The sequence below is a fragment of the Empidonax traillii genome, unplaced genomic scaffold, assembly GCF_003031625.1.
Source record: "Empidonax traillii isolate 1590-97213 ecotype Southwest subspecies unplaced genomic scaffold, ASM303162v1 scaffold1217:size511469, whole genome shotgun sequence".
NCBI classification, from domain to species: domain Eukaryota; kingdom Metazoa; phylum Chordata; class Aves; order Passeriformes; family Tyrannidae; genus Empidonax; species Empidonax traillii.
In genome coordinates this window covers 480214-496199 of record NW_020956410.1, presented here as the reverse complement: position 1 = coordinate 496199, position 15986 = coordinate 480214, and the positions used below count along the sequence as shown (strand labels likewise).

At 42.1% G+C, this 15986-nt stretch overlaps 1 protein-coding gene across 4 annotated transcripts in view; it reads left to right on the top strand.

The window, feature by feature from the left end:
* The first annotated feature begins 173 nt into the window (after positions 1-173).
* PPM1A (protein phosphatase, Mg2+/Mn2+ dependent 1A) overlaps positions 174-15986 on the top strand; it is a 34988-nt gene continuing 19175 nt past the window's right edge. For 3 of the 4 annotated variants that reach the window (XM_027905899.1, XM_027905897.1, XM_027905896.1), the window contains exons 1-2: positions 174-410; positions 14523-15374. In XM_027905899.1, coding sequence (XP_027761700.1) covers positions 14541-15374 — 834 coding nt within the window. In that variant the 5' untranslated portion in view covers positions 174-410; positions 14523-14540. The remainder of the gene's footprint in view (positions 411-14522; positions 15375-15986) is intronic. The other variant, XM_027905898.1, reaches the window with a different exon arrangement.

Sequence of the window (15986 nt, the reverse complement as noted above, 5' to 3'; positions counted from 1 at the left end):
TCCCCTGCGGCGCGCGCGCCTGCGCAGAGGGGCGGAGGCGGCGGCGGCAGCAGCGCAGCGCGAGAGCGTCCGTGTGTCCGTCCCTCCGTGTGTCCGTCCGTCCGTCCGCGGTCGGCGCTCCGCGGGGGCGCTGCGCGGGTGGGCGCGGGGGCAGCTCGGGCCGGGGAGGGACGGGGGACCCGGGGACTGAGGGGGGGGCCGGCGGCGGCGGCGGGGGGGCGAGATGAGCACTGGGCTCCCCCTGGGCACAGAGCCGCCCTGTGAATGAGCTGAGGCGAGGCCGCCAGCCGGGTGCCCCCCTCCTCCTCCTCCTCCTTCTCCTCCTCCTCCTCCTTGTCCCCGTCCTTCACCGCCGGGAGCGGGAGCGCGGCCCTGCCCGCGGAGCCGGCGCAGACCCCGCGGCCGGGGCGGTGAGTGTTCTCTGCGCCGTGAGGGGGCGGCGGGGCCCGTAAACAACCGGGGGTGGCTGCGCGGGGAGGTGGGGGGGGGGGGGGGCGTGAGGAGCCCGGCGCCATCCCCGGCGGCACAGCCGGGATGGAACGGGAATGGGAATGGCAGCGGGAACGGGGGTGCGGGTGCGATCCCGCTGGGATAACGCCGCTGCCGGGACCCCCCCGCGCAGCCCCTGCAATGCAGCGCCCGCTGAGGGGCTGAGGGCGGGGGTGTCACCGCAGCCCCCCCCCGCCCTGGGCACCGGGAGAAGAGGGCGAGCAGCGCGGGCTGGGCCTGGCTCAGGTAGAAAACCAGCAGCTTTCCCTTTCTCCCTGCCCCCCTCCCTCCTCCTTCCCTCGCCCAGAGTTCATTAAATAAAAGGCTATAAACAGCCTGCTCTCCCATCGCCACCCTAACGCTCGGGGCACGGCACTGGGGAAGGAGAGAAAAAAAAAAAAAAAAACAACACCAAAAAAAACCACCACCACCACGCATCTATTTTTAAAGCACCCCACCCTGGCGAGGGTCGGAGCATCAAGCGCTCCCCGAATAGTGACACTGTGATGCAGCGGGGCGGCTTCCCCTCGCCAACGCCTTTCGGGCGTTTTAAAGTTCGGGAGAGATTTCGGTGCCTTTGAAAACAAACGTCGCTGAGCAAAGGTTGCGCCGTGACGGTCTGTGATCTGTCACGGCCTGCGTGGTAAAAGTCCGTGGAACCAAGCGCTAACCCCCCCCACCCCCCGCGTGAGAAAGTTGTGCTGGTTTCATTGGGCTTGCGTGTGAAATGCCAGAGGTTCTGAGCATACGTTTAAAGCTTTTTGTTACATTAGGTTGTGTGCTGGTAGCTGTGATACAGCTTTAAGACCGACTGGAGGTTAATAGTTTTTCACGGGAATTGATTTTGCAGGCGCCTGTTCGATACGTATTTGTATTTATTTAGCACGATTGAAATATTTCAGCATTGCCCACGTGGGTGGCAAAATTTTCGTTGTTGCAAAACTAATGTTTAAGTTTACAGTAATACTTGGGAAGAACCAGATTTTTTTTTTTTTTTTTGAGCTGTACCTTCCGTCAAATGAGAAAGTGCTGTTCACTGAGGGCCTGTCTAGAAACCTTAAGGTTTAAGGTTCTGTGTGTCACCCAGAGGAATTTTTTGGGTTTACTTTTTTTTAAGCAGAAGGCGGTTTTAGACCACCGAGAGCAGTAGCTAGGAGGAAGGTAGGTGATACGTTTTTCTCAGACTGTGATGTTTAGCATCAGAGTAAACAGAATGAATTTATAAAGTAGGAGTTCTAACTCTTGTGATTCTAGGAAATGACTTTACAAATATGAACCCGTGTAGCACTTTCCCGAGCTGGTTAGGTGGCTGAAGCAGGATTTGTGAAGTGCCAGTGAAATTATGGCTGGTGGGCTGCTGTCACTCAGGACCCTGTGTGAGTTGCCAAATGACCAAAAATTGTGCAATTTCTACCCGCATTTCTTCTATGATACCTTCCCTTGTGTTGCTATTCATAGTTTTTTTTTCTATGAATGGCATCAGAGACATAAAATGGGTGTGAGAAACATGGGTCAGGGAAGTTTTACACTTTACCTGTCCAGTCACAGTATCAATCACAAGGAAGGTGTTGAAGGACAACAGTTTTGGTAGTTGTTACCAGCGTTTTTGCCTGGGGTAGGGAGAGCTGCTCCTAAAGTTTTGTTTTCCAGGCCTTTCTGGGTCTACCTTTTGTATATGAGACTGGGCTAAGAGTAAAAAGACTTGCTGATGCATCATGCCAGTTATTAATATTTTTCTCACAGAGATCTCTGATAAAAGCCTCGGGCAAATGTGGAGAGAGCTGGTCTGTCCTCTCTCTCTGTTTGGCATAGCCACGTTCTTGTCGTTTAAAGGCAAGGCCTAGCTCTGGTTTACAGGTTTATTCCTCTGGTTGGTGGTTGTCTGGCGAATCTCTCCCCTCGAGGTACAGCAGAAAATTATCCCTGTTTTCCAAGTATTTCCTTAATTGTCTGTAGGTAAACTTGAGTTACTTTTGTTGAACCAGAGGAGGGAAGATGGAAATGCCAAATGACTGGTGAAGTTTGCAGGTCTAAACAAGCACAGCTCAGAACAATCTGAATTAAAGCAGATTACTAAATTATTTTTTTTCTATGAAATCGAGCTGGTTGCTTCTTATCTGGAGTGCAGCTTATGTGGTGGAGTTGAGTCATTCTTGCTGAGACAGCATTTTGAGTACTGTCGTTAAAATGCTTAGAAATTTAACTCTGTCACAGTATAATTTGCAAACTTATGTAACTGGTATGTTTTTGAATGCAGCTGTCAATAAGAGATCTTATTGCACTTTTCCTTTTTAGTGAAACTATGGAACATAAAGCAGCTGCTTTCACAAGATGACCTAAATGTATAAGTCATTTAAGACCAGCGTATTTCTCACTAAAATACTGGCATTGCTATTGACTTAAAAATTAAGTGTTCAGGTCCATTCTGATGTAAAATACACTTACATAATTGGCTAAGCTGAACTGCATTGCAATCAAGTGATGGAATGATGCAGGTTGTGTTATTAAATAAGCAAGTTTGGGAATGGAAAGTACTGTAAAATAATTGTATTTGTTTTGTCTCTGCAAACCAGAGGCGTTTTTTAAGACTTGACTAGTACCAGTGTTTGAAGTCAAGACAGTAGTGGCTTATCACAGGTAAACCTGAGACAAGCAACATTTATTCCTGCTAATGCATGTGGCCCTTGGTGATTTTTGCTCCTCTTTTCTCATAAATCATTCTTGACTTTTACTTTAAAAAACAAAAATTGACTTATCATCCGTTTCTTTCTAGATAATGCAACTTGTAGTCTCATTTGGTTTTTTTGAATATTAAACCCCTTTTGGATACTGCTTTGTTGCTGAATTCTTACTGATCTCTGTAGTTTTAGTCACGTGATCCAAATTTCAGTTTAAAATACTGGGATAAGAAATAAACCTCTGTAAAATTTCACATGCTTAACTCCAGTGCTTTTCATTGAACGAATGGCAAAGTGTCAAGTATGTGTGTACAATTTGTAATCCCTGAAAAAATGCTGGTGTTCTTAGGATTTTAGAAGGTCTATGGAATGTACATAAATTTACATTTTATGGCATTTTATATGCCTTCTGTTTAACCAGAGGCTAAAAAGTATTGTTTAAGGAGAATTCATGTATTTGATCCATGATGTGATGTGGATGACAGTGGAGGTAGCGTTATCTACTTGTAGCTTCTTATATTGCTGTCTGTGAAAGAACAATTTAGCATTTATTAAGATTTAATATTGCCAGACTAAATCATTTGACTCTTAAGACGAGGAAGAATGTTTAGACCAAGAAAATTGTGATCAGGGCAGGAGGAGAAAACAGATATGATACCATGGGAGTGAGCAGGCTGATTTTTGTTCCTGGGTAGAGGTAGTAACCACTGAGTGTTACTGGTGTCAAACCACTGCTGTAAGGTCAGCTTTCTTGTATTTCTGTCTGCTAACCTCTGCTCTGTGTTAAACCACAAATTTAAGTTACAGAATTCTGTCAAGTCTCTATCATATTTATATTTATTTCTGTTTGTGTTTAAACACATATACTGGTAAAATTCACTGATGGATGCTTCAGCTTGCTGCTGGAGTCTACAAAAGCGAGTGTGTTTACAAATACGTGAAACAGTTGCTCAGATTTTTTTTTTAACAGCTCTTCTCAAAAAGAGTTTAGATGTGACTAAAACAACAGAATAGAAACTTTCTTCATTGACAGACAGTTCCAGGGAAGTACACTTCTACTGTTTAGAGTGTAAACTTTGTATCAGGATATATGTATATATATCCAAAGAGCATCTAAGTGATACAAAGAAAAAGCACAAACTGGCTAACAGTGTTTCAATATTGAAATGTGGAGAAAGGCAGGAAAAAGTACATTATTCTCTTAATTGCTAGCAGGTTGTTTCTCAGCTCAGGTAAGAATATTTTAGTAGGTAAAAAGCTCTGTAAGGTCTTCGAAGATAATAGTTTACAAACCCAACAAACACAAATGTAACATGGCTTGTATTTTGATAGCTGCAGTTTAAATAAAGCAAAGCACTTCAGTGTGCTTATGCTGATACTCCACATGCAACTGAATTATGTGGGACTACTCAGATGTGTGATGTTGCTCTCATGCCTAAATGCCTGGCTGGAGTGTGACCTAGAGGATGAAACGTGTTCTCATGGTTGGGCCTCAGCTGTAACTTGAAGGATTTTCTGTCTCTCTGTGTGCAGTTCATTTTAACTGCCAACTGTACTTGTGCTCTGGAATTTGGATGGTAGTCTGTATTCTTGACCATATATCATAGCTATTTGTCCATAACACTCTGTGGTAGTTTTTTACTTAAAAATACTCTAAAATGGCAATAGAGAACTGTAAACTGTGCCCATGCTCTTTGTGTTTGGAGATGTGCTCAAGGAATTCTCCAGCTGTTAAGTAAATCCCAGTCTTTGAAAGGTGTGCAGGATGTGGAAAAATGTGGGCAGGTAAGCACTTAGCATTAAATTGTAGGAAAACTTAATGAAGAAATAATCAGTTTCTGTCAGTCAGTAATTTTCTGGCTCCCCCAGTCAATTCTAGTGAGTATTTCTCCAGTGAGAACCGTTCTGAGGCTGCAGAGCGAGGCCCTTTGAGCTTGGGCAGTGCTGGAAATGAGCCTTGCTTATATTTTGAAGAACAAGTGAATTGACAGTGACCTCATTCAGTGACCAGAGTGTTTAGAGCAGTGATGAACTCTTGGACTGAGCAGAGCACCTTTGCTGCCTTGTTCACTGGGGGCAAATCATCTCTGCACTGATAGAAGTGAACTTGGTAATCACTGTGCCCCTCAGAGGAAAACCTGTCCTAAAAGGTCCTGCCTGCATAAAAGGCTAAAACTATATGGTTTGGGTTTTTTTGTTTTAATATCTCACTTTTATATTTTTATACAGTCTTGGGGAGAAAATCTACTTTATTGCAGCAGTCATCCTCTAACTTTGTTCTTTGATGGGGTAGGAATGCTGGGGACGTGAGGGCAAAACAGCTTTGTAAATAAAAGCTCCGTGTATGTACAAATGAACAAACTCCAGCTTTTCCTAAGCTTTGAGGATTTGACTTCCAGGTCTTAATGTGCTCCTGGCATGGTTTTGATGTCATTTCCTTGCAAGCAGAGCCAGGTTACAGCTGTACACTTCGGAACATTTCCTATTTTATTGCCGTTTTATTCCCGTGTGTAGTCATCAGGTTTTAAGTCTCTCCTGTAGCTGCTTTTCCTGCAGCCTTACCAGAATAGTGTTAATATTGCTGAGATTAGAACCCCATTAATACTTTCATGTAAAGTGAAAGCGCCAGGAAATCACTTGTGTGTTATTTAATAATATTGAGTACTTGACTAAACAGGAGATTTTGTGGCCTTCATACAAACATCATCTTCTAATCATTGGGTACATACATAATGGTTTCATTTTCTCTAAATAGTTTATTTTATTCCCAAGCACTGAATGTATAAACTTTATTTTCACTTGGGTCTCATTCTTCCATATTGATAAAGAAATGGCTCATCAGACAAATCACAAACAGATGACTGATACTTCTTGTTGAAGTTATGAAGATTTGAGGTTTGAAAGCTTTAAATAATTATCTTTTAAAAGGAGGAGTGATCTTGGTAAGAAACTGGAGACACAGAGGGGAAAAATTAAAGAGCAGGTAGTGGGATGAGTCCATGTATTCAGTTTTCTTGAAGTATATAGGACTGTGCTAACTTAATTTTCAAGATGTTTGTGGTGAGGTTATCAGTGAAACAGTGTGACAGAAGGATGGAGGGGGTTTATAAGAATCTGTGCATATTACTACAGGCAACAACACCAGCTGTAAAAAACGTGGCAGTTTCCTGAACAGAAAGTGACTGTGAGTAATTTTTGTTTCCATATTTCAGGAATAGTTCACTTAATGTAATTGCTGTGTTGTTGTTTTTTAAATTGTAGTTATTCTAGCCTCCCTTTGTTTTTGGAGTCTCAGCAAATAATCCCATGGGGACCTTTTTCCATGGAGCATCTTTTTCCTGGTTTATTTTAACACTTCAGCTGAAACACAAAGACAAATTGGCAGTAGCTTGACTTCACTCCAGTGGCATTTGAGCAGCTTGAGCAGTCCTGGCTATTCCAATAAGCCATCCTGGTCTTGAGGCTTTTCAACCAGTATTTTGACTTTTGGGTACTGGCAGGACAGGCTATGACTCCAATTCTGTCTCGATTTTTTTCTGACTAGGTTTAGCTGAACTTGATAAAAAACGCAAATGCTTTTTCTTTGGTTGGGTTTGTTTTTTTTTCTTTCTGACACAGAAATAGTACTGGACTGATGTGATTCTTCCACTAAATAAAGCATTCCTCTATGAGTCTTAAACTTTGGGGTTTTTTAATGGCAGGTATTGTGTGATTGGTAGTGCAGTGAACAAAGGTGCTGAGTCTGTAAATGAGAGATCAAAAAATGAAATTTAAAGAACAGGGGCGTTTTAGCTATTATTTGAAGCTTCTGATATGGTCAGGTCTGTTAAATTCTTGGACTTTAAGTGGCTTGTTCTCAAGTAAGAATTTTCAATTATGCCTACAGTGTCCAGGAGCGGGGTAATGATCTGTCATGATGAGAGATGACAGTGGCTGAGCACTCGTGGTATTACAAATACTGGAAAAAAATTGTAAATCAACTTTCACGACTTACTATAGCTCCGTTCTTTTGGGTTGTCTTTTTCTGTTTCCTTTTCACCCGTGTTTTCCCTGTGGTGAAACCACTGCTGTGCGTGGTTCTACTGGAATGGCTGTGCAGCCCTGACATGAGCAGTTTGCTTGGAATCCTTAAAATCCATTTGTTTGCCTTGCTCTTTCAAAAAATTTGACTCTTACTGCATATCATTGATATATAAAATGAAGCAAGGCCTTTCTTTCTCCAGACTCCTGTCTACGTAGACTGCGGCTTCCTTGGTTGGATCTTCCAGTTCTTTTTTTGCAGTTGCTTCAGTGGGGCTTTGAATTTTGGCTGGAGCCTGCAGGAGTGTCTGTCCTGTTAACAAAGTGGTTGTCTAAGCTCGGAGTCTGAAGTGGGGTGTCTTTTGTTTATCTTCCAGCACTTTTAAGTAAGAAATCTTTGGAAAATGAAGAATAACCAGAAAGGTGCTGAACTAAGCACCAGCATGGGCATGTTTTTTGCTTATTAATGCTTTCAAGCAAGGACCTTGGTGTTTTCATTCTCATACTGTTCAGACAGCAGCATATGAATTTATGCAGAGCTACCTCATTGATTTTCATAGTACTTGTTTGTGCTATTTTGGTTGTCTACATAGTTTTTCATGGTGATTGGGCTGCTCATGCTCTGGTACTGCTGCCTAGTGTGTTTTCTTTATGCTTTCCCACCTGTAATTTATGGTATGAATATTTAGAAAGAAGTAAGAATTCTATTTGGGCCAAGAAATACTCCCTTAATTGTGTTCTGAGGGTGCCAGTCATGTTAGGATCCTGAGGATTGACTTCTGCTTGTGGATGCAGGTTGTAACTCCCCTCAGAATCAATGTAGTGTTTTTGTTTTTGTTTTTTTTTTTTCCATTCTCAGCAGTGGTCCCCATGATTCTGGAAAGAAATTATTTTCTTCAGTAACTGACCATATTGCAAAATTAACTCCATAAAGAAACCTTGAAACTACATCACAGTCTTCCAAATTTCTACAGGAACAATTTGTTAGAGGTGAATTATCTTTTTCCATGTCCAGGGCTTCCTTTTTCAGAAATCAGATTACACATGTCTCTGCTGGAGAGAGTTTGAACCTCAGCCAAAATACATTCATATTGAGAAGCTTCTAGTTTAACCTTGGAACAGGTTTAGTTGTCTGCAGGAAAGGTAGGTAGGAGCAGAAAACGATGTTTTAAGAAGAAGCTGAAACATGTTGTTGGAGGGAGGGTGTTAACTCAGAAATGGTTACTTTCTGTGTTCCAGAAGGCTTTAATAATCCTCTCCTAAATCCTACCTGCCCTGCCACACACACCACGTGGGATAAAATATTTTACTGCTTAGTACAGGGAGGCATTTGGAAAGGCTGTCAGCTCCTAGGAAGGAGAAGGGGATTTCGAGCAGAAGAGAAGTTATGTTTAAAAAACAAAAGAACTTGCAAAACAGCCCAGCTCGGTGAAATGGCAGTGCCTTCGACCAGCTATTGAAGGGTCAGAGCTCAGAGGTGTTGGAAGCAGAGGTGCAGGGATTTAGTGTTTTCTACTGTACTGTGCAGTTCTAATTGCAATCACTGTTGCATTTTAATTACCTGGAGAGAGGGAGGGTAAGTTGAGAAAGTTTGGAACAGTTCATACTTTCCCTCATACATACAGTGCCATTAATTTGCTTCCTCTGGGTTAGTTTAAGGTTTTTTTTTCCTGCTCTGTCTTTCACTTGCATCCATGTGTAGATGTTCTTGCCTGTCCAAAGGCCTATTTCTGAGAGCTCTGATATTTCTCTTTACTTTCTTTAAACTAAGGTTTCCATCTGTCTGCCTTTTCCTATTCCCTTTGTCTGCCACATGACACAGCTCCTACATCTCCCCTAAACCAAGAAATTGTTAATGTTATTAGAAGTATGGGTAATTTCTTATGTTCTTCCCTTTGCAGTTATCTTACTGCAGTGTAACACAGACTACAGTTGCATCCCCAAGAAGCAAGTGTTCTGGTGAGGAAATTGTGTGTTAGTCCATGTTTATTCAAATAGCCTTGCTTCTGTATTTTATTTTTTTTTTACATCTTTTTCATAGAAAATTCCTGTCTCCTAGTTGGCCATGTATTCCTGTGTCTGAAAGTACACATTCAGAAACATCAACTGTAATTTTTTAGTATTTTACTGATGTTTTCAGCTGCCAGAACCCAGTCATATAGCCTCCAATAGTTTTTAAATAGTTTCATTGGCAAGAAGCTTTTTCATGACTTCATTCAGCCCATGACTGTGGTGTAATTATGTCTCCTCATCTGCGTGTTCTGTTTTATTTTAGTCATTCTTCCGATCCCTGGGATGATCTCTGACATGTTGTTTGTTAAAATTAATTGATTTGGGGCATCCAGGCCGTTCTGTCAGTTTTTCATTCAACAGGCTCTAACTCCTGAAAATGTTTCCACGTTTGCACAATTCCGTGCTGTCTGGCTACTGCACCCAGCCTGCTGAAGGCAGAGGGGAAAATTCTGCGGATCAGGCTGGAGCTGAAGTTGAACAAATGCCCTTTTTCTATTCAGTAACAGTCTGTATAATTTGGTGACTTGCTCTGTGTCCTGCAGTTCAAGGAAAGGTTGTAATCTTTCTTTATGGTGCTCATTACAACACACGGGTTGTAATGTCACTGAGAGAATTGTTCCAGGAAATCGGAGTATGGGGGTATTTCTCAGCTTAGTTAGAACAAGTGCCTGTGACTTCAGTGTGGTTCATGTAAGCAGCTTATCCTGGTGGAAGGAATACAACTTGCACATTGTTTTAAGAGGATTATTAATTTACATATTGTTGAAGTACAGGTTTCAGATGGGGGTGGTTAGTTTTCTTGGACAAAACGATCAAATCCTTGTCCAAATTCCTTGGAAAAATAAGTTGTATTTTTATAGAGGAATGTGGAGTTATATTAACTGTCCTTTGTGAGCAGTGCAGGACTTGAACCTTCAAGCAAATGAATAGACAAATAGCAAAGCAGTAAAATTTATTTTCCAGTGTATCAGAAGGCATTACAGTTGTGCTGCCTGGATAGCACAATTTGGGGAACAAATGAAGGGGCAAAGAGATTTCATGCATTCCATTGATGTATCTGTGGTTGTCCCTGGTTGTTCATGGTCTGGTATACTAATTACCCTCCTTTTCTTTGCCACTCTGTTCTCCAGTTGTGTCTATTTTCAAGGAGTTTTAGCTACTGACTCTTTGGCATGCTCCATTCATTATTTCAGTTTTGCTTCTAATGCAGCAGTCCTTTGAAATTTGGCGCTCTTGTGCTTTATCCAAGGTCTTGTTACTTGTGTTGGTTTTTATAGGCCCTGTGCAGTGTTCTTCTTGCTTTTCCTGCGGTCTGCAAACTGCAGCTTGAGTTCTCCGTGCACTTGTTGTAGATGCTGTCCTTCAGTGTGACCTCCACAAAATCAGGGTTTCAGAACTCAGGGTTTAAATGCCCTCACAGATGTGTCTCCTGCTTATTTGTTTCTGTTCACGGGGGTCCGTTTTCACTTCTAGCTTTGTTCAGAAGCCTCTCCGTTCTTCGGAGCCAAAATCCAGAAACTTTGACTGCAGAAAGCTCTGCTTTTTTAGGACCTAAAACTGAGGGAGGTCCCCGATATGGAGATGGTGAACAAAGAATCATGTTAGATTAAAATTGAAGTTTGCTTGGCTAATTGTTGTGGCATTCGCTGTGCTAGATGTGTTAGTTGCCATTTCTGAAGAAAATGTTGCGCCTCATCTTTTTATGAGGCACCACCCTTATAGTACTGTTCAGAATGGTCCTTCTCCAAGAAAATAACAGTGGATGGTGCGTCTTTGCCACTAGACTTCATGATTCAAATGCATTTTCTCTTACTTTGCCATTAATGGGAGTAGGTAGAATGTCTGTCTCCTTTAGCACGTGTGCATCATTCAAGCATCCCAAAAGTTGAGGATCCTAGAGTATTGGATTGGTTCTGTCTCCTGTTGGAGAATGAAGGTCATAAAATGAGGACTCCTCTTAAGAAAGATGACTAAAGAAATACAAAGAGTGGCTAAGTTAGGCCATGTTCAGGATCTGTTGCTTTATCTATTGCACGTGGTTCATGCAGTGTGTTCTGGGTCTGACGACTCGTGTTTTTACATAACAAAGTCATGCCGTAACTTGGGCACTTGCACTGCTATAGGTTAATCAGATTTGCATACGGAGTTAAACGCTTAACCAAAGGTGTCATTCCAACTTAATCACTGTAGTGCACAGAGCACCTCATCAAAGAATGAAAAACTGTGCCGGTAATTTAGGTAGACACTGCTGTGTGAAAGATATTTCCGTAGATAAGGACTCAAAAACAAGTCTAAAAGGTATTTTTAGTCGGAAAGAGGCAAGGCATCAGTCTTTGTGTGTGTTTGTGTATCTCTCCCTTCTTTTAAAACTAACATTATTTTTTTTAACTACACATAAGAGTTGGGGGGGAAAGTAGCAGGGAGCCTCCAGCTCCTAAGAATTCAGAGATTGGTCATATTTGACTCGAATTTTTCTGAATGAGAATTAAAATTCTAGGAAAAACCTAAAAGCCTGACATTCTATCCACTAGTGAATGATGCTTTCCATTTGGATACAGTGAGGATTTTGAAAGCTCGGCCTCCCCCTTTCCTGCAGGTTTAGACTGAAGTTCTAGTGGGAGTATGACTGGCTGGAGTGTCACAGGGAAGAGAAGTGCACTCTGTTACTGCAGTTGCAGCAGGGGGTCACTTCATGCCCTGGGCTGGGGGTAATTTCCAGAGGGGTTGTTGCATGACCACATTGTGGTTTTCCTTCTGCCTGGTTGTATTCACATCCGTGGTGGGAACTCACACCCTTGAAGGATCCTGGGTGAACATCTCACCTGCAAGGCTTAATTTAGAAGAGCCACGGCTTTCAGGTTACCTTCTGGGGGAGGAATAAGACAACGTGGTTTTTAAATGGAGAGTGGATTGGTTAACTTTGGAAGTGTGCTGGCAGTTCTGTAGGAGTTGTTTAAACTTCATGTGGCCTGTGTGTGTGTGTGTATTTTTATTGGGGTTTACAGGATAAACTACTGAGCAGGACAAACTGCTTACAAAGCACAACCATGGATGTTGTGTACATAGTAAGGTGAGAGATCAGAAGGAACACTGCCAATTTTGACGAGTCCAAATTTTGACAGTGCTTGTGGTCAGTTTAACTGTATCCTGTTCTTAATCTTTTCTCTTTTGTTTTAAACACAGCAGTAATGTCAAATACTTGACAAAAATGTGGTATTTGTCAAGGCAGTTTCTGCTTCTTAAGCTCTAAAGATGAAAGAATTGAATATCTGCATTCTGTTTTATGATCTCCTTGACAATAAAAAAGTGTGAGGTGTTAAACTCTGCTGCTATCATGGAATGAATAGAAAGTATTATCCTGCAAAATAATTCCCCATGTGATTTATGGCAGCATTCTGTAATTATTTTGATCACTCTGACTTCAGTAGAGTTGCATGTGAAGATAAAAAAGTCTTAAGTCGTATTTTTTTCCTAGCAACTGCAGTAATGTGAACCCCTCCTGCATGTGCTGGGCCACAAGACACGCTTGGTGCACGCTCTGTTTTGTTGGTTGGTTACAGTTTGCTTGGGCACCCATATCTTGTGTTTGCTCGAGAAGAGACAGAACTTCAGAGCAGGGTTTGGGGTGAGAGGAAGCAGAGGTGTAGTGCTGCTGCTGCCACCTCCATACCGCTGAAGTATGTGTGTTGTTTTTGTTAGCAAAGCACGTTGAGCCAGAGAGTGTATAACCAGTCCCCGTGCCTCACATTTGAATCACTGTTGTGGTGAGATCAAATATAAACATTTCTTGACTGTTTATTCTAACACAGATGTTTTAGAAAGGTTGACAGTGGCTGGAACATACTATGTGAAGAGCTTTGTTGGATATATGGTGTCACTTATAGCTGGTGCTGTATTGCATTAGAAAGTGATGTTATTAAAAAGTGATGTGGGCACTTACAAAACTGGTGAAATATATTCCACATGCAAGTTAAACATTTCTAAAGCCCCCGATGTGCTGATTTTTCTGCTAGTGCAGCTGCTTAGTTGGGCCTCAGGTAAAACGTGTTTCAGAGTCTCGTCTCACAGTTAATTTTTGCCCACTGTCTTCAAACAGAAAAGCTCATAGTCTTGTTCCATTACCTTGCATTGTATAACAGTGATTTGCAGACTCTTTGATGCTTCCCAGGGCACAATTTGCAAGTATGTAAAATGTGTGACCTATTTTGTATGGTTTTTTAATAATGAATGCACAAATAACCCCGATGTGGATTAGAAGGGTGGGTTGGATGGTTAGGGTGTGAAAGCCATGAAGATAAACCAGTCAGTTGACGCTGCCTGCAAATATAACTCTTATTCTCTTAAGCACAAATATTTGCTGCATCACATCCCAGTGAGGAGGTGGAGGAGGAGAGGGTGTGCAGTGTATTGGTCTGGCTTGAATCTTGATTCACACATGAATTTACAATACATGTGATTTTATTTCCAAACAGATTTCCTCAGACTTGTCAGGGGCAGTTGTCTTTCAGTGAAGCATGAATACATTAAGGTTTTAAGTAAATCTGCAGCACAGACATCTGAGAAGCTTGCTGCGTAATTTAACCGAAAATCTAAGGATGAGCTTTCACAAGATGGCTGAGCCAAACTAATGGCTTGCTGCTGCCTAAAGGGACAGCTGCTCTGTTCCTTCCCAGTCCTGCTCTTAGATTATCCAGGGTTGCTTTTTCCTTTATGCAGACTCTGGCATCATCTCGGTCATTGAGATAATTTATCTGTTTCAAAAAACAAACAAACAAACAACCCAAACAAAACAAAACCCCCTGAACCTGCCCCCCTCCCCAAAAGAAAACTTAATCAGTTTGCTTTCATTTCCCCATCACTATGAGGAAAGCAGAGTTCGAGCAGGAATTTGTGGCCAGCAGGTAGGGATCTAGGGAATGCCACTGTTCTGGAAACATTGAACTCTTTCATGGCTCAGTAATCGCAGGGAACAGCTATTCAGATGTGTGCCAGTGAACAAGTCCTCTTTGAAACTGATTTCATACATACTTATATTAGAGGCTTTTGTCAGAACCGTGAATGATAGTGGAATATAAATTTTTCAAGTAAAACAGCTGAAAATACAAAAATACGAGAAGTGCATTTCAGCTAGTAGTAGTGCCCTTGTTTAAATTAGATGAAAGCAATGCAGATTTGACTCAAGACACAGAAAAATCTTAGCTTTATAGCTGGTTTTTTGTCATCTTAACATCATTTGTGCCATTATTTAATAACTTCCAGTAGGATTTTCAAACAAGGAAATATCTTAATAATATTTTTTTTTTCTTTCCTTCTTCCTTGCAGAACTGAAGGAAGGTCACCATGGGAGCATTTTTAGACAAGCCAAAGATGGAGAAGCATAATGCCCAGGGGCAAGGGAACGGGCTCCGTTACGGCCTGAGCAGCATGCAGGGCTGGCGCGTGGAAATGGAGGACGCACACACGGCTGTGATCGGTTTGCCAAACGGACTTGATGGATGGTCATTTTTTGCTGTATATGATGGGCACGCTGGATCACAGGTTGCCAAGTACTGCTGTGAGCATTTATTAGATCACATCACGAGCAACCAGGATTTTAAAGGGCCAGATGGGCCACCATCTGTGGAAAGTGTAAAGAGCGGCATCAGAACAGGTTTCCTGCAAATTGATGAACACATGAGAGTCATCTCGGAGAAGAAACATGGCGCAGACAGAAGTGGGTCAACAGCTGTGGGTGTCATGATTTCCCCCCAACACACATACTTCATCAACTGTGGAGACTCGAGAGGGTTGCTTTGTCGAAACAGGAAGGTTCACTTCTTCACACAGGATCACAAACCAAGCAATCCGCTGGAGAAGGAGCGCATACAGAATGCAGGTGGCTCCGTAATGATTCAGCGTGTGAACGGCTCCCTTGCTGTTTCAAGGGCGCTTGGGGACTTTGATTACAAATGTGTCCATGGGAAAGGTCCTACAGAACAGCTGGTCTCCCCCGAGCCTGAAGTTTATGAAATCGAGAGATCAGAAGAAGACGATCAGTTCATCATCCTGGCGTGCGACGGTATCTGGGATGTTATGGGAAATGAAGAGCTGTGTGACTTTGTAAGATCCAGACTTGAAGTCACTGATGACCTTGAGAAAGTTTGCAATGAGATAGTTGACACCTGCTTGTACAAGGTAGCCAGACTTGAGAGAAGCTGAGTTTACTGTGATTTGACTATTAGAAGTTTATGAACAAGTTAAGAATAAGTTTTGATTCCAGCCTATAAGTGTCCAATGGTTTGTGTTAACATGACTTTGACAGTAAATGACCGTGTCTCCCACAGAAATTGTGATAGAGGGGCAATGAACACACAAGAGAAACAATATGTCTTTCTGGTGGTTTTGGTCAATTAGAGTTTATAATCATGTACAGATACATTGTGATTGGTGGAAAACTAGGAGCTGATGGGAATTTATGGGCAAGACAATAACTGCCCTTTTCTGTTTCATAACATACTTTACAAAACCTTAGCTCTTAAGACTTAATCAGGCTTGAGATCATTTTTTCCATTCCTAATCTTCTCCTCCTTTCTTTGACATATAGTAGTAATATTACTGATATAATTACACCAAGATAAATGCAGAATAATGAACCTTGACTTCATATTTTGCAGTTTAAAGTTCCTTCTTAACTATATGAAGATCTGTTTTCCTATGTTAGTGTTTATTTTGGTTTAATTACTGTATTTCTAATTCAGTGTTGCGTGATACAGCTCTGAGACCAGCTCAAATAGAAGGCAGGACCTT